We start from the raw sequence: 27,683 nt of genomic DNA on the forward strand, positions 1-27,683 counted from the left end.
GGACACCAAAGCTACATTACAGCACGACATCAATCAAGTTGCTGAAGAGGTAGGACTCCTGAGGGCAGACCACCAAAAATTAACAGACTGTGTTAAAGAGGCAGAGACTACACTGGTGGACCTCACGCCCAAACAAAGAGACCTAACAGCAACGGTAGCAAATCTAACCGACAGAGTGAAGCGGCTGGAACAGAGAGCGGAGGACACGGAAGGGAGAAATTGAAGGAACAATGTGCGGGTGGTAGGTCTGCCAGAGGGAGCAGAGGGGATGAATATGGTGGCATTTCTGGAGAGCTGGTGGCGCACAGTTGTGGCACCAGATAGTTTGACCCCGTTCTTCACGCTGGAATGAGCGCACCGAGTACCCTCGAGACCCCTTGCCCCGGGTAGGCCACCCAGAGCTGTGACTGCCAGAGTACTGCATTACAGAGACAGGGATGCCCTGCTCCAGAGGGCTAGAGAGGCGGGCCCCTTCAGAGTTGCGAACGGAGAGGTGACGTTATTCCCGGACTTTACATTTGAGGTCCAGATCAGGCGAGCCTCATACATGGCAGTTAAGAAAGCCCTCAGAGCGGAGGGGATCCAGTATTCGCTCCTCCTCCCGGCTCGCTTGAAAGTGATACAGGAGGGCAAATCCTTGTTTTTCCAGACCCGCGAGGAGGCATGGGATTGGCTTGAGGCCCGTGGAGGTCAGTCGGCCCAGCGTATGAGAGACAACCCAGGGGAGAATGGAAACCACAGGGGCCCTTGGAGACGGAGGAACATGGGCCGCTCTCATGGGATCCCAACGCAGACACAGAAAGAACTTGGAAGGAGGGCGGCCCTGGAAGCGGCGGCATCCATGAGCAGAGAGGCGTCTCCCCCGGGGGCTCCGGAGTGGAGTGGGACGACACGGCCGTGTCCTCCATGGGATGTTCAGAATCTTCAACTAGGGCTCCAAGGGTGACCCCGCAGACGTCGGACAAGCTTGGATGTCAGAGGCTATATCCTGGTCCTGGGGTGAGGTGAATTGTACTAATATGAGGCCCCTCCGGACATGGCCCCCCCACTTGAATTCTCGTCCAATCAGTCAGACTGGCAAGAATCTTAAACACATTGTTTAACATGTTGCACTGTTGCACAGTTTTCTGGGCAACCTACTGTTTGCGAGGCGCCCTGGAGAGAGGGAGTTAGGTTTTAGAGTTACAAATTTTGATGGTGCGTTGGGCAGGGTGGAGAGATGATCTCAGGTACACGTTCGGAATCAAGGGGGGACCGCACTCAGAGCAGGGACGGGCAGACTGTAACGCTAATCATACAACTCCATGGCAGAATATAACATACTAACATGGAATATACGGGGTATGGGATCTCCAGCCAAAAGACATAGAGGGGGTTATTCTAACTTTGGAGGAGGTGTTAATCCGTCCCAAAAGTGACGGAAAAGTGACGGATTTACCACCAGCCGTATTACGAGTCCATTATATCCTATGGAACTCGTAATACGGCTGGTGGTATATCCGTCACTTTACCGTCACTTTTGGGACGGATTAACACTCCTCCAAAGTTAGAATAACCCCCAGAGTATTGCCCTTTTTGAAAAGGAGGGGTGTACAAGTGGCAATGCTACAAGAGTCCAACTTAACCATAGGAGAGGCAGAGAAGCTAAGACGCAGGTGGAGAGGGCAAGTGTTTGCCACTGGTTATTCAGCGTATGCGAGGGGCGCTCTGATCTGGATCCGGGCTGGGGTTCCGTTTGAAATAATATCCAAGGACATAGACTGGGAAGGAAGGTTTGTGGTAGTGGAGGGGAGACTTAATGGAATTCCAACTGTCCTGGGCAGTGTTTACGCCCCCAACCAGGACCAGGTCCCCTTTATGACGCAACTATCGAGCCACCTCACGTGTCAACAAATCTGGGGAATGCTAGTCGGTGGAGACTTTAACGGAGTATTAGATGTAGATCTGGACCGTTCCTCTCCACTGATTACAGGGGCAGCGACACACATGGTGGCGAGAAAACTAAAGAGAATGGATGAATGCGTGGGGCCTATTGGACGTATGGCGGGAACAACACCCCACCGAAAAAGACTACTCATTCTACTCAGGGCTACACAGAGTGCACACAAGAATAGATAGAGTAGTGTGCACAGCAGACTTTGCACAGGGAATGACCCACTCAGAAAATTTTGCTCGCACATTATCCAACCATAACCCCCTACTGGTTACTTGGAGAGCGACAATGGATAGACCCCCCGTCCTGATGTGGAGACTGACCCCTGCTTTATTAGAGGATCAAGCATATAGAGAATCCCTCCGCCTATACTTATCTGACCATATTAAAATCAACAAGGCACCCACCTCTTCCAGATCCTTGGAATGGGAGGCCCTCAAAGTGGCAACTAGAGGTTTTTGTCTAGGTCGGGACAGCTGGAGTGAGGCGTACCCTAGAACGGGAACTGAATAATCTGGAGACGATAATACACGAGGGGGAGCGTAAAATGGGGAACAGAGATGCGGATCAGGAAGAGTATGTCCAGGCACGGAAGTCCTACTCCCAGGTGGAAGAACAGCTTCACTGTCACAACCAACGGAAATATCTATCCTCACTTCAAGCTGAGGAAGGTCGTTCAGGTAGGATGTTGGCATGGCTAGTGAGAGCAGGAGGGGACAGTGAACCCATTACGAGTGTATATGACAGAGGGGGGAACGTCTATGTAGGCCGGGATCCATAAATGACGCATTCAAAGATTACTATAATTACCTCTATAGGGTCTAGATCCTAATGGAAAGGAGAGGGGAAGTGGATGTAGACATGGGATTCAATGTTTAAGGACACAGGACGGCCCTAATAAGAATAGGGGGAAGCGGACACTGCATGAAGGAGATACCGATTTAGGAATCAGCGGACGGGGAGCATGAAGGGAACTGACCCCGCTCTGGGAGGAAAATGTAAAGAGGTTAACCCCGGAAAGTGGAACCACCTGCCCACACAGGCACCATCATATCACTAGTTTGTTTAATTTTAGTTAAGGCCTGTTTTGGGACTATAGAAATCAGACTGGTGGCATGGCTCTCATAAAGCTTACAGGTACACACACAAGGCCCAAAAGAACTGGATAAAGAGTATTCAAAATTGATGTAATGATATAACGTATTATGTGGTACCCTTTCAGATCATGTAACATCTTGAGATACAGAATTGAGAGCCAACTTCCGTCATAAATTATTCTGCATTTGTATAACAGCAAAATGTTAATAAAGATATTTAAAATATTTTTTTTTTAAAGATTATCAATTTCTCTTCAAAGACTGTTATTTCGGCAGGCAAATCATTTTTTTCTGGGCAAAAAGTTGATTTTGGTCTAAAGCCACTAGAGATTACTCCCATCTCGGCAAGAGGGTTGGAAAAAAGGCTTTTAGACTAATTTTCCACAGAAATCTTAATACCTCTGTCTTAGTTTCGACAGGGTCCTGATTTTTAAGTGGTACAAAGGATAATCCCTTGCTCATTACTTGAATTTCAGTGGTAGTCAGGGAATATTTGGACAAATTATAGATCGGAATGATATCTTTCTTATCATTCATCGCCTGTATGTCCATCTCTGTCGTACGAAAAATCCCTTGTTCCTGAAATTTTCCTATTGGGGCCCCTCCTCCTCTTCCTCGGCGATTGCCTCTGCTAAAAAAGGTTGAGCCCCAGTATATTGTAAATTGGAAAGAGGTTGCCCTTGAATTTCTTGCTTGGAGGCGGATCATGTATCCGAAAATGTAATAAATCCTCTCTGAGATCTTGTCTGCTACTGGAGATTTAGGGTACTCAGGTTGTTATTTTTATAAAAGTCTTCCTTCAAAGATGGGCAAACATTTAATAAGTTAAATTCCTGATATCTCTTGCAATCTTAGTGATCTTTTGATTGACTATATGATTTTTTAATTCTGCAATCGTTTTATTGACACTCCCTAGAAGTTGTTTTACATCTTGAATGGTTCTAAAAAATGACTACAACTGGTATATTTTTAACTTCCAATCCTAACGGTATTGTGTTATTTTTTAGATGTTCCTATAGAACTTGAGCATGTGGTTGAGTTTTTATATTTTTCTTTTTTAGTTGTTTTAACCTTGTCTTATTTTGATGGTTCAGTCGAAGTCTGATCTCCACTGAGCAGTGATGGATGTTCCAATAGTTTAATAATTTGGGCTTCTGAATAGCTAACCATGTGAGGTTCAGACATCTTATCGTGGGACACCTACACCTGCTTTTCACTACTATCCTTATAGTTGGCTTTCACTTACATTCTATTATCGAACAGTGTTCCAAAATTATGAATATGTATAAGTTACCAACCCCGCACATAAACAGGTCCAAATAACCAATAGCCAAATAGAAGGGGTCTACCCTATTAACCCCACTATAGCTGGGTAGAATTTAAACACAAACCAAAAAGTGATTGATGGGAAAATACAGTTCTTAATATAAAAAAATGAAACTATAAATCAATCATTGAAACTGCAATTTAATTACATACTCTTAGTTCATTTTATTTCACTCCAACATAAGAATAGCCAATGGACTGTATAAAAAACATATAATACATATAAATCAACATACAAACAAACAAACAAATGATGAATTCCTTAAAACATATGGTCCTTCACTCATATCCTCATTTCAAAACAATGTGGTTATCACCATTATTTTCAACAGAAATCCACATCAAAGAGATGGTTGCATCACCTGACACATCTCTATGTCCTCTTTATTTTCATCCTTATTTAAAGGAAGATGCGTTCAGAAATCCTTATAGGGTGTATATATTTTCTGCGCAACCTCTCTTAACATACAAAAGGTCGACGCATTTCGGCCCCTTTAAGTACGGGCCTCATCAGACCTAGCAGAGCAAGAGGTACCTAATAGATACAAACAAAATCAATTACCAAACAAAACAACTTTAAACCATTAAAAAACCTCCACCATGAGGAATTCTTTAGAAACCTAAAACCACAAAATTGTGTCTCCACAGACTGACCTCATTATTAACTTCGTGATTCTCATGCTCAACTGAGTGGTGATCATTAAATATAGAAGCCCTCTGAGTGCCTAATTTCTTATGGAAGCAATTCATTCCAAGTGGTATATTTTTAACTTCCAATCCTAACGGTATTGTGTTATTTTTTAGATGTTCCAATAGAACTTGAGCATGTGGTTGAGTTTTTATATTTTTCTTTTTTAGTTGTTTTAACCTTGTCTTATTTTGATGGTTCAGTCGAAGTCTGATCTCCACTGAGCAGTGATGGATGTTCCAATAGTTTAATAATTTGGGCTTCTGAATAGCTAACCATGTGAGGTTCAGACATCTTATCGTGGGACACCTACACCTGCTTTTCACTACTATCCTTATAGTTGGCTTTCACTTACATTCTATTATCGAACAGTGTTCCAAAATTATGAATATTTATAAGTTACCAACCCCGCACATAAACAGGTCCAAATAACCAATAGCCAAATAGAAGGGGTCTACCCTATTAACCCCACTATAGCTGGGTAGAATTTAAACACAAACCAAAAAGTGATTGATGGGAAAATACAGTTCTTAATATAAAAAAATGAAACTATAAATCAATCATTGAAACTGCAATTTAATTACATACTCTTAGTTCATTTTATTTCACTTCAACATAAGAATAGCCAATGAACTGTATAAAAAACATATAATACATATAAATCAACATACAAACAAACAAACAAATGATGAATTCCTTAAAACATATGGTCCTTCACTCATATCCTCATTTCAAAACAATGTGGTTATCACCATTATTTTCAACAGAAATCCACATCAAAGAGATGGTTGCATCACCTGAAACATCTCTATGTCCTCTTTATTTTCATCCTTATTTAAAGGAAGATGCGTTCAGAAATCCTTATAGGGTGTATATATTTTCTGCGCAACCTCTCTTAACATACAAAAGGTCGACGCATTTCGGCCCCTTTAAGTACGGGCCTCATCAGACCTAGCAGAGCAAGAGGTACCTAATAGATACAAACAAAATCAATTACCAAACAAAACAACTTTAAACCATTAAAAAACCTCCACCATGAGGAATTCTTTAGAAACCTAAAACCACAAAATTGTGTCTCCACAGACTGACCTCATTATTAACTTCGTGATTCTCATGCTCAACTGAGTGGTGATCATTAAATATAGAAGCCCTCTGAGTGCCTAATTTCTTATGGAAGCAATTCATTCCAAGTGAAGGCATGTAACAATGCTCAGCAGCTAACATTCCCACATCTGAAAGTTGATATATATACTTGTTTTCATTGACTCTTGGTCAGACTGGAGCTTGACCAAAACCATCTCCTTTCTAAAAACAAATCAAATATAAAGACAAAGTTTAAGGAAAATATTTTAACCAAACACCAAAGTGTCTGTGTCCTCCCACGTTGGTCCCTGGGACTTACTTGTATCTCCTTTAAATGTTGCACCATAGTTTTTCTTAAACTCCTACTCATATAGTTAGCGTTTTACACCTGGAAACCCCTGGTCCCTCGGTTTTATGCACGAGGCCCCTGTGACGGCCTCCGTGTGTCTCAGAATGCGTTCTCAATTCTGTGGCTGACTGTATGTGGCCGCCATCTTGGAAAAGGATAATATATCCTTTCTCCACTAGTGTACTGGCCATTTTAATTTAGAATATACATTACATCAGGAGGGGCCATCTTCAAATGCGTGTTATAAATGGTAGCCCAAATAGAAAATACTGCAACTATCATTAAACCCCTACCTACTTTCGCAGAGATACAACAAAATTCTATCATGAGGGCAGCCTACTCTTGCATGGATTATGTCCTATCTCAAAATGACATCCCCTAGGGTGTCCTGAGCTGAGGTGACCCCTGTCTTAGGAAATCCTCTATCTTGTTTTAAAGGATTCCCCCCAATAGGATTAGGGTTGTGCCCCCCTCCACACAGGGAGGAGGCACAGAGGGTGTAGCCTCCCTCAAGGACAGTAGCCATTGGCTACTGTCCCCCAGACCTACATACACCCCTAAATTGAGTATTTAGGGGTGACCCTGAACCCAGGAAATCAGATTCCTGCAACCTGAAACAAGAAAAAGGACTTCTGACCTGAAAGCCCCGCAGAGACGACGGAGACGACAACTGACTTGGCCCCAGCCCTACCGACCTGTCTCCAGACTCAGAGAACCTGTACTGCGATGCATCCAGCAGGACCAGCAACCTCAGAGGACTCAGAGGACTGACCTGCACCTAAAGGACCAAGAAACTCCCCAGAACAGTGGCTCTGTCTAAAACTGCAACAAAGAAACTATCTTTAAAGAGACTCCAACCTCACTCCGGAAGCGTGTGTCTTCACACTCTGCACCCGACGCCCCCGGCTCGTGTCCAGAAGAACCAACACCGCAGAGAGGACCCGCAGGCAACTCCAATGACGTGGACACCCTGAGTCGACCTCCCTGCACCCCCACAGCGACGCCTGCAGAGAGGATCCAGCGGCTCTCCCTGAGCACGACTGCCCGGTAATAAAGGAACCCGACGCCTGGAAGAAGCACTGCACCCGCAGCCCCCATGACCGAGAGGAACCAACTACTGGTGCAGGAGTGACCAGCAGGTGGCCTTCATCCTGACCCAAGAAACCCCCTGTGCCTTGTCTGCATCGCCAGAGTGACCCCCGGGTCTCTCCATTGATTTCTATCTACCACCCGACACCTACTTTGCACACTGCACCCGGCCACCCCTGTGCAGCTGAGGGTGTATTTTGTGTGCCTGTTTGGGACCCCCCAGGGATCTACAAAACCCCCCTGGTCTGCTCCCCGAGGACGCAGGTACTTACCTGCTAGCAGACTGGTACTGGATCACCCATGTTCTCCATAGGCGCCAATGCTATTTGGGCCCTACTTTGACCTCTGCACCTGACCGGCCCTGTGTTGCTGGGTGTTTGGGGTTGATTTGAACCCCCAACGGTGGATTGCCTAGGCCCAGGAGACTGAACTTTTAAGTGCTTTAGTTACCTGAGAAACTAACCAATACTTACCTCCCCCAGGAACTGTTGATTTTTGCACTGTGTTCACTTTTAAAATAGCTTATTGACATTTTTGCCAAAACTGTGTACAGTACTGTTTTAATTCAAAGTTCCATACTTACTTGTGTGAAATACCTTACAATTTATGTACTTACCTAAATTCTGAATCTTAAAATAAATTAAGAAAATAATATTTTTCTATATAAAAACCTATTGGCCTAGAGTTAAGTCTTTGAGTGTGTGTTCTCATTTATTGCCTGTGTGTGTGCAACAATTGCTTCCCTCTGATAAGCCTACTGCTCGACCACTACCACAAAATAGAGCTTTAATATTATTTAATTTTGCCACTCTCAACCTCTACGGGGAACCCTTTGACTGTGTGCACACTATCTCTCACTTTGATATAGTATTTACAGAGCCAACTTCCTACACTCTCCCAATGCCCGATTCCCCCGCAAGCGTGTCATGGTAACATTCTCTTTCCTTGCTGTTCTCCTTGTATAATCACTGTATTCAAATCCAAACCACAATTTACTCTTCCCATTCCAGCACGACCTCTACCTCTGCCTCCATTCTAAAACATACCTTGATTCTGAAACATGCCATTTCCCTGCTGCTGAGGCTGAAAACATCCCTGAATCCCTGTCTGTGCAGCCTTCATCTGCATCACCTTTCAACTTTTTCTGTCTTAATTCAATCTCATCCCTACAGTATCTTGCATACTGCAACACCTCATCAATCAGTTTAGCTTGCCAACAAATCAACTGGCTGTTAATCATCTGGCTAATTTCTGGTCTGAGTCCTTCAACAAACCTAAACACAAAAAGAATCATGTCTTTCGGCTCAATTGTTTCTGTCCCACTGTAGTGTTTAAATGCTTTTATCAACCTCTCATAGTATGCATGAATTGATTCTTTTGCTTCTTGAGCTCTCCTATCTATGCGCTGCCAATCAATGTTTTTCAACGAAGTTCTCGTCTTCAGAAATTCAATGACTTTATAGTAAGCTTTAATTACTTCAGGAGATGGTGCACCTGTTACTGGATCTCTTGGCGTTTCACTTGTTGGTCAATCTACACTCCTTTTGCATTCAATCCATAAATCTGCTGGAAAAACTATCCCTAAAAGAGTGTTCAAATCCTCCCACAGGCATTTTGCAAGCTTCACAAACCTATCTGTTTGCTGGTACCATTCTACTGGTTTCTTCTTCAACCTGGAGTAGTCATTTGTAAATGACAAAATATCACTTCTACTCCAAGGGACATGTACTAAATTCCCTCCTTGAATTTCTCTCATTGGTAAAACGTTCACTGTTTCCCTATTCTGCGATGTTTCTGCAGGAAAAGTTTCAAGACCGTTTTTTGGCTTGTCTCTTTTCTTCACCCATCTGCCTTCCCATTTGTCTAATGCTCTCCATATCTGAACACCTTGAAGCAACTCTCTAAGGTGTTTTTCATCCCTGCAGATCTCATGTGTTCCAAGTCTTTCACCTCGAAATCCAACCTATAACTTCTTTTCAAATGTTTCATTTTTGATAAATCTATCCCATATTTGTTTGCTACATTCGCTGACTGTTGATGAATCTCAACTGCTTCTTTTATAATTTCAGACACAAGTATCTCAATTCTGCTTCAGTATAGGACTCTAATCTATTTACCCCTATAATTCCTTCAACAAGCTCACTTGCTTCCATTGAAAGCCTAGCATGGTTAATATAATTTCCTCCACTGAAAACATCCTGTGAAGTACTCAGCTTTTCTAACCACTCAGTTAACTGTTGAGCTGTTAAACCCTGTAATGAAATAATATTAGGCTGAGTACCAGGTAGTTGTTGTACAGTTAAACTCAGAGGTTGGGGGGTCACTAATCTCATGTTGGTTCCAATGTGCAACCCTGTCTCAGCATTCAAAGGAGCTCTAATAGGACTCAGGTCTATTAATGATCCTGTTCCACCAAAAGTCTGTCTCATTGGTAAAATTATTCCTGCATTATCATTATGTTTTCCTCCTACTTTAACCCACTCAGACTTTTGACTTTGAATCTCCTGTCCATTTGTTCCATCTTTTCCCAGTGCATACAATGGTATAATTTGACCAATATTAATAGGCACCGATACTGCATCTGGATTTAGTCTAGCAGTTTTATTTTGAGACTGCACTACCCCAGCATTCTGCATTTGAGGCAGGAATAGTGGAGCTGTCTCTGTCTGAATCAACACTGGTTTCTGGTAAACCTGTCCCAGCGGCACTGTTAGATTAGCAGTTGCATTTACAACAGGCATATCTGGGTAAATCCTAGGAACACTAGTTTGTGTCAGCTGTGTAGTATCAGCTGACAAATTGAAACTACTCTGCATTGGTATTTGCTCAAATGGACTAGTCCCAGTCTGTATTGAGCTCTGGTTCACATTAGGCTTAACCTGTACATAACTTTCTGTCATGTTATGAATACTCTGCACTGAGCTCTATGTCATGCTAACTGGTGTCAGTGCAGTAGAATTCACACCAGTACTTGGACCTTCTTTGACCACACAGGGTGGTGGATGATTTCTCAACAACTGTAAAATTAAATCTTCATCATCCAATTCCTCATCAGTAATTAGAGATAAAGAAATCTCTTTCGATTTCTGATTTTCATCTGAAGATGAACTCCTTTTCAATTTCTTAGAAGCCTTCTTCGCTTCTCTCTCACTGTTCTCTAAAATCGCAGGAAACATTCAAATAACATGTAAGATATCGAGTCTCCATTGTCTCTGCTCATTGTCCCACCTAGCATCTGTTAGCGTCCTTTCTACTCTTCTAATTTTCTTCTCACATTTCATGCTTGTTGTTGTCTCGCTACTAGTTCCCAGATCACTAATGCTTTGAACTGAGCTGGTCTTAGCGGAGGTTTCAAACTATACATCACTTGTCTCAAATTCTCTAAAATTCTCAAATTAAATGTCCCATTTTAAGGAAACTCTAAGCTCCCTTCTTTTCCTGTGATCTTGCACCAATGTTTTAACCAAAGGCATGCTCCAGCACCTTTCTCTTCAATTACAATATATGCTGGAGTACCTTCTGGCGAACAAATTTCTCCTACCCTAGCTGGACTATATTAATCTTCCCTAAGAGCACTTTTTAAAGCTTTGAAAAACGTCATTTTCACAAATTTATGTCAAAAATCGATAATCAGGAAGTTACTTTTATTCCCACAACACTCTTTGTCTTTCTTCTCGACAAATTGCACTTCACGGTTGTCCACCAATCCATTTGCGACCTTTCTCACTAACCAACCTATCCCAGCGTGGCACAAAAAGTATGTCACACTTACACACAGCAGCTGACAAAGTCTTGCATCTTGTCCTCCTAAACTCAAAAACATTCAAACCTAATGCAGTATTATTTGCGAGCACTTCATCAAAACCAATAAGAAAACAAATTTGTCTATTTACTACAGGTTGGGTAATACAATCGCTTCAGGAACCTTATGGATTTTAACTGATGGCTTTTCCGCTCTATCAGCTACTCCTCTTTCTTAGTTCCCCAGATTCGCAAGCAAAATTTGACCTACAAATTTTACTCTCAACTGATCAATGGATACTGCCCTGGTGCACATAGAACTCGTCAAATCTCAGTCGAAAAGACCTCACACTACTTATCTCACATACTCGACTTGCCAAGCACACCTGATTGGCCCACTAAGACAAATTACAACAGAAACCAAGTGTCTCAATACACTTTTAATGTACTCCGGAGTCTTAAACCTACCTCAGGATCTGTATACCAACAACCATTTTTCCAAGCACCAAGCGCCACACACATGTGAATTTCGCCAACTTCCCTACTCTCACACTTTGGAGTATGCAAACCCCTTCTACAACACCATTTGGAGTATGCCAACTCCCCTAAAATCTCGCAAACAACTCAATCATCTACAAATTAGCTAAAGCTGTGCAAGTGCATAATCTACTTCATTCAAGCTAACAATAAAACGCTGAGGACTCTCCCCACCAACATAGGCAGACTCCAAGGACTGGGAAAAGTCACCTTGGGCATTTAGGGACACATCTTCTCCATATTTTGCACCATTTTGGAAAGAATCAATAAACCTCAATCAAAACTCAATAATCAATAATGTATTTAATACTAATCAATAATTTAAAGAGACATAACTATCAATTTCTGCTACCAAAACTGTTAGCGTGCCCTTGTCTTATCTATTTTTGCTTTAAGGTCGATTAACCTTTTTACTCGTTTAAATTATATTGATTCACTTATTGATTATTGACACATAAAATAACAACCTTAAGCAATAATAATAATCACCAAAGAATCAATAAACGATGCACCATGACCCATTTGGTCACAAATCACCACACCTTTTAATATCAATTAAAATATTTATTTCCCTATATTAACAATGCTAAGGTCACGAAAATTATTCTCAACACCAAATGGTACAAATAAAGAAACATCACAAGCTGGCAGATTTGCCTGAAGAATCTTAGTTTAAACAAAGCAAAAAGAACAATGAACTCAATTGTTAGAACACAAATCAATAACATGAATATCTGTGTAAGAGAGATGAGATACTTAGCATTAGTATGTTGGGCTTCATGCAAAAGGTTTAGTGACATTAATTTAGAAAACATCTAGCTATGACACTATCAAAAATAGCAGCAGTATTAAAACAGTAGCAGTTGGTATCTGTAAAACAAAATACAATCCACATTGCACAAAATCAACTATATTTTACTTATCCTAAGGTAATCAGCAACCACTTCTATTTCATAGGACATCAGCATCAGCATCAGAACAGGAACAGGGTGGGGGGACGGTTTTGAATTTTGGACTTTAAGATTCCTAAACCATCTGATCATTAGGTCAGTATTGAACAGACATAGCAAACTCAGAAAATAATACAACACCAGCATGTCAGTAGACTAAATGGCAAAACATGAAATCTCAAAGTGACAGATCACACTGAATCTCTGGACACTAGGAATGCAAGATCGAATTGGATGAACTGACTCGAACAGAATGAGCCCAAAGAACTGAACACAAATGTCTAATTCTCTAACATTAAATTAAACTTGCTAAACTCTTGTGATTGGCTAAAACATAAGGTGAGAAAATATTATCCAATTAGAAAGTTAACAAATATCACAATTATATAAAATGTTAGATTCGAAAATGTCTATTCGCTGCTGCTCTTCTTGCGTAGTTCAGGTTTATACTAAATGTATCTTGCACACTTCCTTCTATGACTGCATCTGTGGACCTTTTTGTTTTGGCGCCTTCCGGATTTGCTTCTACTAGACAGTGGTTACAAATATATGGAAACATTTTTCTTCATACCATTTTCCTCAGGAGAAACACTCTTCATTAATAAAATGCATAGAACAAGTTTGTGAGTCAAACAAAATAAGTTTGTTATAGAGCGTACATGAGCATTTACAACTGTATCAGAAAGAAGAACACTAAGAAATTAGATAACTTTCACTGTTGCCTTGCCTGCTCTAGGCACCGCAGAAAACCAAGAAATACTCATATTATTTCAACATTTTTGTTTTACAGAGAACATTTTAACCCTTACACTACCTTACACTACCCTTAACACATTTTTCAAGTTAGTTTTCATGTAGGCCTCACACTCAATAGTGACTAATGGAACTAACACATAGCACATGCAGGCCTTGTCTATTCGATGGCAGCCACCAAGTAAGGCACAATTTTCGTGTTAACATTATTTTTCATTTAAAACATTTCACACATCAGTATGATTACGTATGAGAAAAATATTAATACATGTTTTCAACTCTCACACCAGTAGATATAAAATGACCCCCAATAAGGAGTCCAGAGGCAAAAAAAAAATGCTTGCTTTATTTACAGTTTTTAATGAAAGGGCAATCCAGACGTTCAGCATTGTTGTTAAAGAACGGAGAACCAAAGTGAACCGCTAGCTTGCAACTCTTTATTTGGATTTGGATTGATTACAAGTTTTCTACATAGTTTGGCTGCTTTCCTGTGAGGAAGCTATGGCTTCCACCACCAGACATACAGACGTCAGCCCACATTCCCCCTCTAGAGTACGCAGAGGCTGACAGGTGCTCACGTACGGGACTGCCTTCGTTTATTGCACATTCTGCTACAGAGTTCAGGATTCTTGTCCCATCAGTTTATCATCTTGTTGCAAGAGAAATCACAAGCATGCAGATTTGTTTTTACTGCGTGCAGTAAGCTACTATTCAAAAGAGAGATAAGATCACATGATACTCCCTTGAGTTTACACACTTCCTTCTCACACCTGGCTCTGTCATGTGTTGGCATGTTTGGCTCTTGTGTAAATATGGTTTACATCTGACAAAACAGTATTTCAATACTACAGGGTGTTAAAAACTTTACCTTAAAGCCTCTTCTTCTTTAGGGATGTAGTGGAACAGATTCAACATATCTATGCTTTCCACTAGATGTTTCGTAGATATGTGAAGCACATTCTAATATTCAGCAAACTAAGAATTTTACAGAATGTGTGTTTTCCCACAGACATACTTTCTTTGGGTGTCCAGCAAGCACTGCGTCCAGATCCATCTCAATGCTACGAGGTAAGTGTCACCACTCTGCACTGCAATGACATATGTGTACAGTACACCAACAAGACATAACCATAGATATGTTACTCGCTCCAGGGTACTCATGTCCATGTCTCACACACCCTGTGATCGTTGACCAACCTTTTTTTACCTGCCCATCCTTCCACAATCAATGTTCTTACTTTGTTTGATGTTTCATCTTCTTCATATCACCCAACCATTGATCCAGTTAATGACCCATTTGATACCCTTCACAATGATTACTACTGTTCACTCATCCCAACTTTGTAGTCTGTCACTAAGTGTCTCTGCACAACTGCTCCCATACAGAATGTTACCCATCACCACACACTCTATCAAAACCATGGGATTCCAGCTCCAACCCACATGCCTCATAAATTTGCTGTTCAAAGCTATGCAATACTTCTGATACACAAAGAAACTCACACAGGCACACACACACACACATATACACACACACACCAGAAGACAAATATAGGAAACGCTTCTGCTTCATAAACATCTCTTTCTTATTCTTCTGAGAATGACCATGCTAAGGTTACATCTATATATTTGTTTACAGATAGCCTCTCCCCTTTGCAACAACTGGTCTTCCTATAGCTGCTCGTGAAGTACTCATAAAATACCTCATTTATCCTCTTATGCTCTGAACTCTTTATATCTGAAACTGAACTGATACATTTTGTTAAGGTGGTCATTTAGACCCTGGAGAACAATTCACCAGTCCACCAGAGGCAAGGTACACCTCCAACCTGGGGAAGGACTGTCCATTTTATTCAGTCAAAGTTCTCTGTGCACTAAAGGGAACCGCCAGTGTGGTGTACCCACTACACCAAACTGAAGATCTTCTTGCTTGTTTTATGGGTGGTGGACCTTAACTATGTCAGCAATGGAGCATACTCTGCCTCCATTGTGTAGGCATACTCTTCCGACGGTCAACACAGTAAGGGCCGTCGCAGGTTTGGCCATTTGGACGCCACCCAATTTAGAATGGGCAGTCAAATGATCGGTTTTTACTCTCTTATTGCAGTGAGATACTTGGAGGAAAGTGACAGGGAAAAAAAATGATCTCCACGCCATGGAAGAAACCCCCCCACGGTGTGGGGGGTCATTCGGTTTGCTCTTTCAGAAACAAAATTTGGGATCTTGTTTTTTGAAGAAACAAAAACAAGTTTAACGTTTGACACCCGACCATCATGTTTGACTAAGCCATCCAATGTTTAATGTATTGACAGGACCTACAGTGATTACTGTGAATGACTAGAGTTGTCCATAGGGCTGGTGGGCATCTCTAAATATGGAGTATTTCACTTCGTCTTCCTGATGAAGTAAATACTGTAGTGCAATTTAATTTCAGGCCCAATATCAAGTGAAACAAATGTTTTTTCTTTATGCCGTCCTCCAGAACTCATATATTCAACAGAACATTAGTGGCCATTATAGATTACATCATGCTCATCATACTCAGCGGCAGCAGCCGCAAATGTCAAGGGGACCCGGATAGGACGACGGGGTGGGGAAAACAAAAAAAAAAAACACTTACAGTTCTCGCCACGGCCTCCTGCCACCTTGCTCCTCTTCTGGTGTCCCAGCATTCACTGGGACACCAGCACAGGCTCCCCAGCAATCCTGATGTTGCTCTCATGGTAAACAAAGCATGACAGCAGGATCAGAATTGGTCTAACTGGCTTGGAATGCTGCTCAGACACTGCCCTGGGGTCTGTGCAGTTCATCCAGCTCGGCTGTTCAACACAGCTGGGTTGGGGAAACATAAGTGTGCATGTATGTTTGGGCGGCCTGAGACAGCCGGCCAAACACACATGCGCACTTAGGTGCACTCTCTCCTCTTCCCCTCTCCCCCGTCCCATGGCCCAGCCCTGCCCCTCCCTGCCAGCATATGAAAAATAAAATGATAGTAAAACTATTATTTTATTTTTCACCTGCTGGTTCTTAGCCAGGGGAGCAATGCTCCTCCACCATTGCTGAGGAGCCGCTCCTGATCATAATGTGTTGAGTGGTGGCATCATCTCTCCTCTACGGTACATATCCTATTCACACTATTAATTCCACATGTGTACCCTCTTCTCAGAGTCTTCCTACTTTCCAAGCCTCAGGCCCACTGACCTTTAGTGGGTTTGTGGAAGGTAGTTGTTTCCTTCCCATTCAATGGGTTTTCTAGTCTTTCAACTCGTCCTTCCAATTTCGCTCTCCAAAAGACACCAAAACTGGACTTTTAGGTCAAAAAAGGGATGTATAAAATAGAATACAGGTGAGTCAGCTTGCCACAATCTCAAGCAACCTTTATTTTCATATATTTGTGGCTTTTTCTCTTATATTATTAAAGACACATTATATAAGTTCAACACATCCATAGGGTTCTGTAATACTGTAGATGTTTCGCTCCCCTTCTCTGCTTCAAGATGGTGCTCCAGGAGCACAGGGCCACAGGAATCAACAACCAAGATGGCTAAGTCTACAGGCCAGCTGCACTCAGAGATATTTTTCCCCACTTCACAGTCCAGAAGATTGATGGCTATGATGTTCTCAGCAGTCATCTGCCTTACTCTTCTCTCTTCTCTCTTCTCTGACTCAGCTTCTGGTAGTACCAGTAAAAGCAAGCTGCCAAGGGCATCTGGCAGACCTCATATTTGGGAAATATCGAACATGTTGATGCTAGAAGTATGGGAGTGAAAGAGTATTTCTATAACTCATCTGTAAAGGCCTCCATAATGTCTCCTCCAGGAAACATTTCCACAGTAGGAAAAGCTAACTGCTAAATTTCAAAAGTAAAAGCAAAGTATATTCTTTATTCAAGCGGTCAGCAGAGCCATGGAGCTTTCCATACCTGCCGAGAAGCAACTGACAAAAGCCTTTGGCACACAGTGACCTTACACAGCTGCAGCTGATTGATCAGGTATACAACTTCCACAGAATTAGTGTGGCCAGATGACAGCACTACTAAACATTACAAATATAACAGTATAACAGTTTCCTAGTCTAAGATGGATGATTAATAAAATTCGAATCCATTCTTCCAATTCAAGATGGCTTCTACATTTTTCTTCTGAGGTCAATTTCTGTTTGTTCTATATATATGGTGGCCAAACTTAAGGGAGGATGTGCTGCCATGCAGTCAATAGTATTTTTAACCACATTTAGCATTTCCTAATTCTGTATCTTTTTTTGTAGACTTGCCTCTAGAATATTCTGAAATACCTACTCTTCTGGATCTTTCATGCTCCGGCTCAGAGTAGATAAGGGTCTGGACACTCTCACGCACTACACCTGCATCCTGCTGTGCCTTACCTTGCTGGCTGTTTTTCTATGCCTATTTGGCTTTTTCCTCCATTTGAGGCTCTTTGTCAGATATCTGCTGTCCAACAAAAATATAAATGTTAAGAGTAAATAGCAACGTCAATGACTCTGGGATTCAGCCGCACTTATGCTGCTGGATTTCGAAAAGGCATTTGACTCCCTTGATAGGGAGGTTATTGTTTCTGATCCTCTCCTGAATGGAATTTGTGTCCCACTTCCTCTTGCTTGTTAAAGTCCTCTGTGCTCACTCTTGAGCGCAGGTGAGAGTGACAGCATTCCATTCACTCTCACCTCTCTTCTCGATTGGTAGAGGCAGTAATTAGGGAGTGTCCCTCTCTTGCCAATACTCCTTGCGTTGGCATTTGAACCCTGCCACACTGGGTTCCTTGTGAGGACCAAATATGGGGCTTCTGCTGGACTTGCTGGGAATGCAGGTCTATGTAGGCAACTACCCTGTGGTTGGGCAACTGGCTCCCCTAGGTTTCCAGCCTGGATGGCATTGGGCAGTGGGACCTCATTGGTATCTTTCTACTCTGGGACATCTGGGCTGGGTCACACATAAAGGCCCTCCAGGAGGAATTGGAGCTCCACAAGACATGATTCAATAGATACCTGCTTCTGTGGCATGCACTAATGGTGTACCAGTCACAGTTGGTTGAGTTACCGGAGTGTAACCCACTTGAATATCACACCCTCACATCGCTACTGGGTTGAGTCAGCGTCTCGAGATCGCCACATACCCCAGATGTACAAGTATAGACAGTGATTTCTTTTACATGGTGTGTTCTTGCCAAATTATTCCACAATATTGGTCTGATTTTCAGCAAGTTATCTAGAATCTTACAGAGACCGGTGGACTGTTCTGCCTGCATTACTCTGTCGCCATCCTAGATGACGTGTGAGGTTCCCAGGGCGAACATTGGTTGGCATTAGGACAGTGTTCAACAAGCGAGACATTGCCCAACATTGGAGAACCTCAGAGCAGCTGATGCTGACTGAATGCTGCTCACGGATGGATTGATGCGCTACGATGGAGGAACTAATATGCATTGCCAGGGGCTGCCCTCACAAACATGCAAGGGTATGGGGGAGGTGATGGTCACAATACAACTTGGATCACAATTGAAATGGTGCTTCTTCCAAATACAATGCATGATACTGTCCTACTGGTATGCTCTGTAATGTGTAATGTTCCCTATTCCAGTTACCTATGCATAAAATCAATAAAATAAACAGCTCCAGGGTTAAAGAAGACCACATCCTTACTTCAGACAGAAGAAGAAGAAGAAAGAACTTCCATTGCGTCCAGGCCTTTGGCATCATGAGAAACCAATATCTACCTGGTTACGGTCATAGAGCAGTAAAGAATCTTAATCAAACTGGTATTGTGGACCTTCTTAAGGATTGGCCCGAAGTGTAAAATAACATGCTGAAGAATTACAGTTGACTTAATATAGGCATTAACTGCCAGAGCCTTTGACCTTCAGGTAGTCACACTGAGTGTGCATTAGTTTGCAGGTGATCCCACCAAACTGAAGGATTTTTTTATTTTATTAACCTTTCATTTTGAGTTTTGACCTGCACAGTTTGCTTAAGGTCACTCTATGGTGGTATAAATAATAAAATCTTTGTAAGACACACTCTTTGCCTGGGCAACTTCCTCTGACCCTTGCTTGATTAACTATTCTGAATTCCTGATGGCATCTGAGAAGATGTTTGAATTGTTATATTTAGAATTTTCTGCCAAAGATGTGCTGTGTGGAATTCACCTAGGAACGTCTGCTGTCCATTTCGTTTACAACAATTACCCACCTAAAAAAACATGGAATGAAAAGAGTCAAATAAATTAAATGAATTAGGGATGCATTAATAGGTCCACCTCTGCTCTCCCCTGCTGCCAGGCTCGGACTAGACCTCTGCCTGGCCTTTTGTCCAGCTCTACCCAGACAGTGCCAAGGTCTCCTGCACAGGAGCCTTGACTCTGGCCTGCCCTTGGTGGTCCCCCGCCCCCTTTCCCACTCTATTATCCCACTCCCACCTCCCAGTGCCCCTCCCCAGACCTATTTAATAAAGGCCGCAGTGTGGCTGTGCTGGCGGCGTGCCACAGGAAAGCCCGTCTGCACCCATCCGTACCTGGACCCCACCCAGTCCCAGGAACCCTGGATCTCCGGACCCTCTTAGGTACTCTGCCACCAATCTCCACACCTTGAACCCTAGATGCAACAACTGCTGCCTGGCATCACCCCACAACACAGCAGGACCTTTCAGCTGTTGTCACTGACGCCTCACCGCCATGCAAGCTCTGAACACACCCGCAGTACCCCTCTCCTTGACACCAGCACTGACCAAAGCGGGCAAACTCAGCTGCATCCTTCTCAATGCCAGATCCCTCTGCAAGCACACCACTGAAATCTGGGACACCACCTTCTCCCTTGCACCCGACGTAACATTCATCACGAAACCTGGATCACCCCAGTGTCCGCTCCGGACATTGCCACTGCAACACTCTCTGGATACAAGATGAAACACCAGGACCGCGCCAACAAACACGAAGGCAGAATTGCATCATACACAAGGAGTCGATCACCTGCACCTTAACCGACGATGAGACCACGACAATCATGGAACACATGAATTTCCAGCTCCACACCAACATAACACCACCATCAAAGGCACCTTGGCCTACAGACTGCCGGGCCCGCGGACCAGAATCAGCAACGCCATTGCAGATTTCATCACTCCTCTCGCATTAGAATCTGAACACTACATCTTCCTGGGAGTCCTCAACTTCCACCTAGATAACCTCACCAACAGAAACTCCACCAGCCTTTTGGAAAGACTGGACAACATCAGTCTCAAGCAGCTAGTCACCGACCCCACACCCATAGCAGGACACATGCTGGACCCCGTTTTTTCATCCAGCAACAGAATCAGATACACCCACTCCACGGAACTCACCTGAATGGACCACACCATTGTACACTTCAGCATCACCAAATATCCCTACTCTATCCTCACCTGCCACAGCACACCCTCCCACAGCTGGAGCAAGGCCATGCAACAACAATGGACCAATGCCCTTGGTGCCACTCAGCCCAACTACCCCTGGAACCTGGGCCAAGCATTTTAGAACTTCAACAACTGGATCACCAACGCCGCCGACCGAGTCGCTCCCACCAAACCGACCAAAATGTACAGACCAGCCAAACAAGTCACCAGGTATACACCGGAACTCAGAAGGCTAAAACACAAATACAAACAGCTGGAGAGAAGATGGTGCTCCAGCAGGAGCAAAATTGACAGAGCCAAATTTAAGTCAGCCTTCAATAACTACCACCGACAGATCAAAACAGCAAAAAGGGAGGCTCTGACCGTCCAAATCGAGACCAGCACCAACCAAACCAAGGAACTCTTCACCATTTTCAGACAGTTCACCTGCCCTGCAGCCAACGAAAACTCAATCCCGCATCACAGAGGCTCTGCAACGCACTCGTCAACCATTTTCCCAATAAAATTGTAACCATATACAAGAACTTTGACCCCTAACCCTCCAGCACAACCAGCCTGTAATCAACCACCATTACCTACCACCTGCTCAGCACCTTGAACCAACTCAACGAAGATGACACAACTGCCCTTATGAGCACCATTCACTCTGGAGCCCCCACTAACTCCTGCCCACACCATCTCTTCAACCTGGCAAGAGACAAGACTGGCCTCCAACTTTCCACCATCAGCAACGCTTCGCTAACCACGGCCACCTTTCCTGACACCTGGAAACATGGCGAGATCAGACCACTCCTCAAGAAAGCCTTGGCAGACCCCAACAAACTAAAAAACTACTAACCCATCTTCTTGCTCCCATTCCCCGCCAATGTCTTGGAGAAAGCCGTCAACCTCCAACTCACTGAACACCTGCAAAGACACAACGTACTAAATTCCTCCCAGTCTGATTTCAGAACCAACCGCAGCACCAAGACAGAGATGATTGCTGCATCAGATGATGCACCCTGCTCGACAGAGGAGAATTCGCTGCCCTCATCCTCCTTGACCTGTCTGCCGCCTTCAACATGGTTTCTCACCACACACTTATCTACTGCCTGCACCAGATAAGGATTAACCAGCAACACGCTCAGATGGATGGCATCCTTCATTACAGTATGCACCCAGAAAGTTTGCCTCCCCCCTTCACATCACACACCAAGCATAACATTGGTGGCTGCCCCCAGGGCTCGTCCCTCAGCCCCACACTCTTCAACGCCTACATGATGCCTCCCACTGATATTGTCAGATTGCACAGCATCATCTCTTATGCCAACGACACCTAGCTCGTCCCATCAAACTACACAGACCCAACTGCAACTAAAAAGACTAAGAAGAATTTCCACAACTGCATGAAAAGTGTTGCAGCATGGATGAAGGACAATTGCCTAAAGTTGAACACAGACAAGACAGAAGTTTTCATCTTTGATAAAAATTCAGCCCTCTGGAACGATTCCTGGCGGCTGGCAGATCTAGGCCTCACCCCCACCCATATGCCGAACGATCACGCCCACAACCTCAGCAACATCCTAGACCGCAAGCTCTCAATGAGACATCAGGTCAGCTCAGCCACCTCAGCCTGCTTCCACATGCTCTGCATGCTCAGAACAATTTTCAAGTGGTTCCCCATCAACACAAGAAAGGCAGTTATTCACAGTCTCATCACAAGCCGGCTCGACTATGGCAATGCACTGTATGTTGGCACCTCTACCGAACTCATGCACAGGCTCCAAACAATACAGAACGCTGCAGTCAGACTGATTCTCGACCTTCCCAGGACAGCGCACATCTCCCAGTACCTGAAAGACCTCCACTGGCTCACGGTCCAGAAGCAATGCCACTTCAAGCTCCTCACTCATGCCTTCAAAGCCCTCCATGACCAAGGACCTGCCTACCTGAACCAGTGCCTGCACTTCCACCTAACCAGCAGGGACCTCCACTCCACACACCAGGCCTTCACACAGATCCCGCGCATGTGTTGCTGCTGTGCCACAGGATGCTCCTTCTCCTTCTTCGCCATCAAGACCTGGAATGCCCTCCACCTCTGCATCCCCCCTTCACTCAAAGACTTCAAGAAAGGACTCAAAACCAGACTTTTAGAATGAGACCATCCTCAGTGCCTGGATACCCTTGCAGGTGACAAGTTGCGCTCTACAAATACGTGATTGATTGATTAATGATCTAATCTGATCCAAAAAATTGTGCTGAGTATGATACTTCTCTCCTGAATGAACATCATCTAAATGAACAAAGTTCTGAAAGGAGAAGAAGTAGCTGTTACTCAAGCAAACACAATGCGAATTGGAAATATTAGAGGGCCCTTTCTGAGGCAGAAAAGGAACACCGTTGAAAGTCCACCTTGTGTATGTATTGTGGAGAGGTCAGGCACTTTGTTTGAAACTTCCCTGAGAATCAGCAAACACCAGATTCAGGCCCTCATTATGACACTTGTTGTAAATCCCGCTTACTGCCACGCTGACGGCCACCAATTTACCACCACGGTGGCAGATATCCGTTCACCATATTCTGACACACACACCAATCCGCCAGAATACAGCCACATACACAAATCCGCCAGACCAAAGGTCACCGATAAACTGGGGGTCCAAAAACCCATCATGTTATGGCAGCAAAACAACACCCACCACATTATGACCCACGAATCACCACAGCAGACACTCAACGGCGGTAAACCATTGGCATTACAAACCGCCGTGCTCAGAATGGGCACCCACATACAAAACAACACCACATTGGCCAATACTAAAAACACACACCTGACACACATACACACCCCACACCCACACACCCACACCACTATAAAACACATACCCACAACCCTATACAAACAACAATTGCCGCCAGGAGACTGAGAAGAAGAGCAGATACAACTAGACACACACACCACTTACACCCATACACCCCTCACTTACTCCACATCACACCCCACCACATTACCCAACACACCCTCACCAACACACATCACACAACACCCATGGCACCATAAATGCACCCCTGTTTCACTGAGGAGGAGTTAAAGGTCATGGTGGAGGAAATTGTCAGGGTAGAGCCACAGCTCTTTGGAACACAGGTACACAGATATCTAAAGCAAGGAAGATGGAGCTATGGTGGAGAATCGTGGACAGGGTCAATGCCATGGGACAGCACCCAAGAACAAGGGACGACATCAGGAAGTGGTGGAACGACCTACGGGGGAAGGTACGTTCCATAGCAGCAAGGCACCAGCTCGCCATGCAGAAGACTGGTGGTGGATCCCCACCTCTTCCCTCACAGCTCACAGCATGGGAGGAGCAAATACTGGCATTACTGCATCCTGAGGGACTCGCTGGAGTAGCCGGAGGATTGGGCACTGGTAAGTCAACATTTACTACATATCACCCCCCAAACCTGCATGCCATCAGACACCCTCACCCTCACTCCCATCACTCCACTACATCCTGCACACTGGACCTACACATCTCACTAATCCCAAAGCCAAGCCCTGCATGCCATACCAATGCATGGACACCCCTCCCCAGCCCTGCATGGACACCCATCACTAAAGCATGCACAGCATAGGGAAACTAGAATAACCACAATACATCACCATACACAAGCAAAAGCTGGCACGGCAACACCAACCATAGAGGGGAAGCTACGGAAGTACAAATGACATACACTTGAAGCTTAATAGATTATTTACATCCCCACAGGTACCCCAGCCAATGTCAGTTTAGAGGAGGTGCCGCCACTATCCATTCCCCCAACAGAAGACGCCCCCAGTGATGACAGTAACTCTGGACTTCAGGATCTGGAGGACCTACTTGGCCCATCAGGGACCACTTGACAGCGAGTCACCCAAGCCCACTCACAGACCACCACAGAGCCTCCCCCATCAGGAACTAACACCACATCACCCACCCAGCATACCCACACCTCTGTCCCCAGAATACGTCAATCAGCAGTGTGCCCCAGGCCTCACCTCGCCCCCAAGACAATTAGGGACCTTGGGTCAATGGCAGTGGGCACACCGTTCAGGAGACAGAGGCACAGACCAACAGGGAAACTGGGAGGACTGCTGTGCGCCAGGGGGAGGACAGGACCAGGGAACCGACTCTCCAGGAGGCACTCTCCGAGATCCTGGAGGCCTACCAACATTCCAGAGACACGATGGGCCAGATCTTTGATAACGTGCAGGAGAACAGACGGCTGCAGGAGGGACAGTATCAGGGGATCAGGGAGGACTTGCAGCCCATTAGCAACACCCTGATCTCCATAACAAGGGTGCAGGCAGACATGGCCAACATCATGAGGGAGGCAACAGCACATTAGCGGGCCCCTACCACTAGCCAGTCAACTGAACGGCCCTCCACTTCCACTGCCGCTAGTGGCCAGGAGGCCAAGCCACAGGACCCACAGGCCACCAGCATCCCTCCCCCTGCCGAAGGTGAACCACCCTGCAAATGTTCCCTGCGACCCAGACAGAAGCCAGAGACACTTGCCAAGACCACCACCAGGAAATGAGACTCTCCTGATTGTCCCCCTTGTTCACCTTAAACTGCCATTGCTCCCCTTCCTATGTCCCCTTGAACACTGCACCTGTGCTACAAACAGACTTGAACAATACCATTGACTTTCCTCCATCATCACCCCATTCCATTGCGCTTTCCCCTCTATTTTTTAGCACTACAATAAACACCCTTGGATAAAACTTGACTACTAGTATTTTATGAATTCCAAATTTGAATTGATTGAAACAGCTACATCCATTGCAAATAACATGTGCATAGTGAGAGCATATAATTAATGACCTGTTGCTGGCTGTAGTGATCACATCACAAAATTGTTGTCATATCACCAACATCTGTAAAATGATAATCCATAGGTGACAGTAAGTAGAGGTAACAAGTGGGTAATGCCAGCATGCCACTGCACACAGAATACAACAATAGTCATAGAAATGTGAAGTTGCACTGTCTCACCTTGTGTCATTGGAAGTACTGATGGATCATTAATGTTCTGTTGTCCACATCCTCATCCTCTGCCTGCTCATCCTCACTATGCTCAGGGACCACTGCTGCCACAGGGGCATCTGCAGTCTCCTCATCCTGCAGAAAAGGTACATGGCATCTGAGGGCCAGGCTATGCAAGATGCCGAATGCCACTACTATGTGGCAGACCTTCTCAGGTGAGTAGCACAGGGATCCGCCGATCAGATTGGGGCACCTGAACTTGGCCTTCAGTAGGCTGAAGGTCCTTTCAATTATCCTTATGGTTTGCCAATGTGCCTCATTATAACATTCTTCAGCCCTTGTCCTGGCATTCCTCAGAGGGGTCAACAGCCACAATAGGTTAGGGTAGCCAGAATCACATGCAAGTATCGAGGGACAACATTTAGCCACACACTGTCCTATTTGGCTAACAGCAGAGGCATACACCGGCATACACTGGGTGGAGACCAGGGCTCACCTATAAGCCACACCCTGTGCCTCTGTAGTTGGGCCATCACATTTGGGATGCTGCTATTTCTCAGGACAAAGGCATCATGCACCAACCCCGGATATTTAGCATTGACGTGGGAGATGTACTGGTCTGCCAGGTGCACCATCTGCACATTCATGGAGTGGAAACTCTTACGATGCCTGTACACCTGTTCATTCTGCTGGAGAGGGGACAAAGGCAATATGTGTTCGGTCAATTGCCCCAATAGTATTGGGGATATGGCCCATTGCAAAGAATCTGTCCTTCACAGTGGCAGCCAAATCTTCCACCTGGTGGAAAGCTATGTAGCTGCACATGTGTTTTACCAGGGCAGACATATCTCTTGCCAGCATGATTAAGACCATTGGCTGTGACATTCCAGCTACCAAGCCCCAAGTCACTTGGAAAGAACCTGTTGCCAGGAAATGGAGCACTGATAGAACCTTCACAAGAGGGGGGATCCCAGTTGGATGACGGATAGCTGAGATCAGGTCAGGCTCCAACTGGGCACACAGCTCTGTGATTGTGGCCCTGTCCAGTCTGTAGGTGAGTATTATGTGCCTGTCCTCCAGTGTAGCTAAGTTCACAATTGGTCTGCACACTGGGGTATGTCTCCATCTCCTATTCATCCACAGCGGTAGGTATCTAAGGGACACAAGAGTGAGTAGGCTGTCACAATTTGAACAACTATACCACAACAGCAGTCCACATCATGCATATATGTGTTGGGACAGTGTAATTTTCAAAGTATGTGCCTATTTAAACTGTGACGCAGCAATTATCAAAAGGCCTGTTCATCCCCCCTGCCAAAATGGCGACCGCCTGTCCTGTGTGGAGGGACAGGTGGAAGTGAGGTAATTCCACCGACGTTGTGCGCCGTGGAGGTAGGCGCTCGTGAACCACCGTGCAATTCCTGATTGGATCATATTGGACCCTACGGGGTACAGTGGCCAATGGGGATCTACGCCGGCGGTGAAGGTATACACCGCGGCGGACGTGAGTGGCATCTGATTCCTCACTTGTTTCCTGCCCTTCCACAGGAGAAGACATGCACTGCATGTGCTGCTGTGACCTGAGTCTGGATTCTACCATGGCCCGTGTCACTGGGGAAAGGGCCCCAGCTTTCACTTCGGAGGAGTTGGGGCAACTGGTGGATGGGGTCTTACCCCAGTATGGAAAGCTGTACTTGCCTCCAGACCAACAGGTGAGTCCCTTGTGGGCA

General features: G+C 44.6%; 1 protein-coding gene across 1 annotated transcript in view; it reads left to right on the top strand.

The window, feature by feature from the left end:
* LOC138247000 (proton channel OTOP2-like) overlaps positions 1–27,683 on the top strand; it is a 257,239-nt gene that overhangs the window by 136,902 nt on the left and 92,654 nt on the right. The window contains exon 4 of the mRNA XM_069201748.1: positions 14,556–14,614. Within this exon, the coding sequence (XP_069057849.1) occupies positions 14,556–14,614 (59 nt within the window). The remainder of the gene's footprint in view (positions 1–14,555; positions 14,615–27,683) is intronic.

Source organism: Pleurodeles waltl, chromosome 7 (assembly GCF_031143425.1).
Source record: "Pleurodeles waltl isolate 20211129_DDA chromosome 7, aPleWal1.hap1.20221129, whole genome shotgun sequence".
Lineage (NCBI taxonomy): Eukaryota > Metazoa > Chordata > Amphibia > Caudata > Salamandridae > Pleurodeles > Pleurodeles waltl.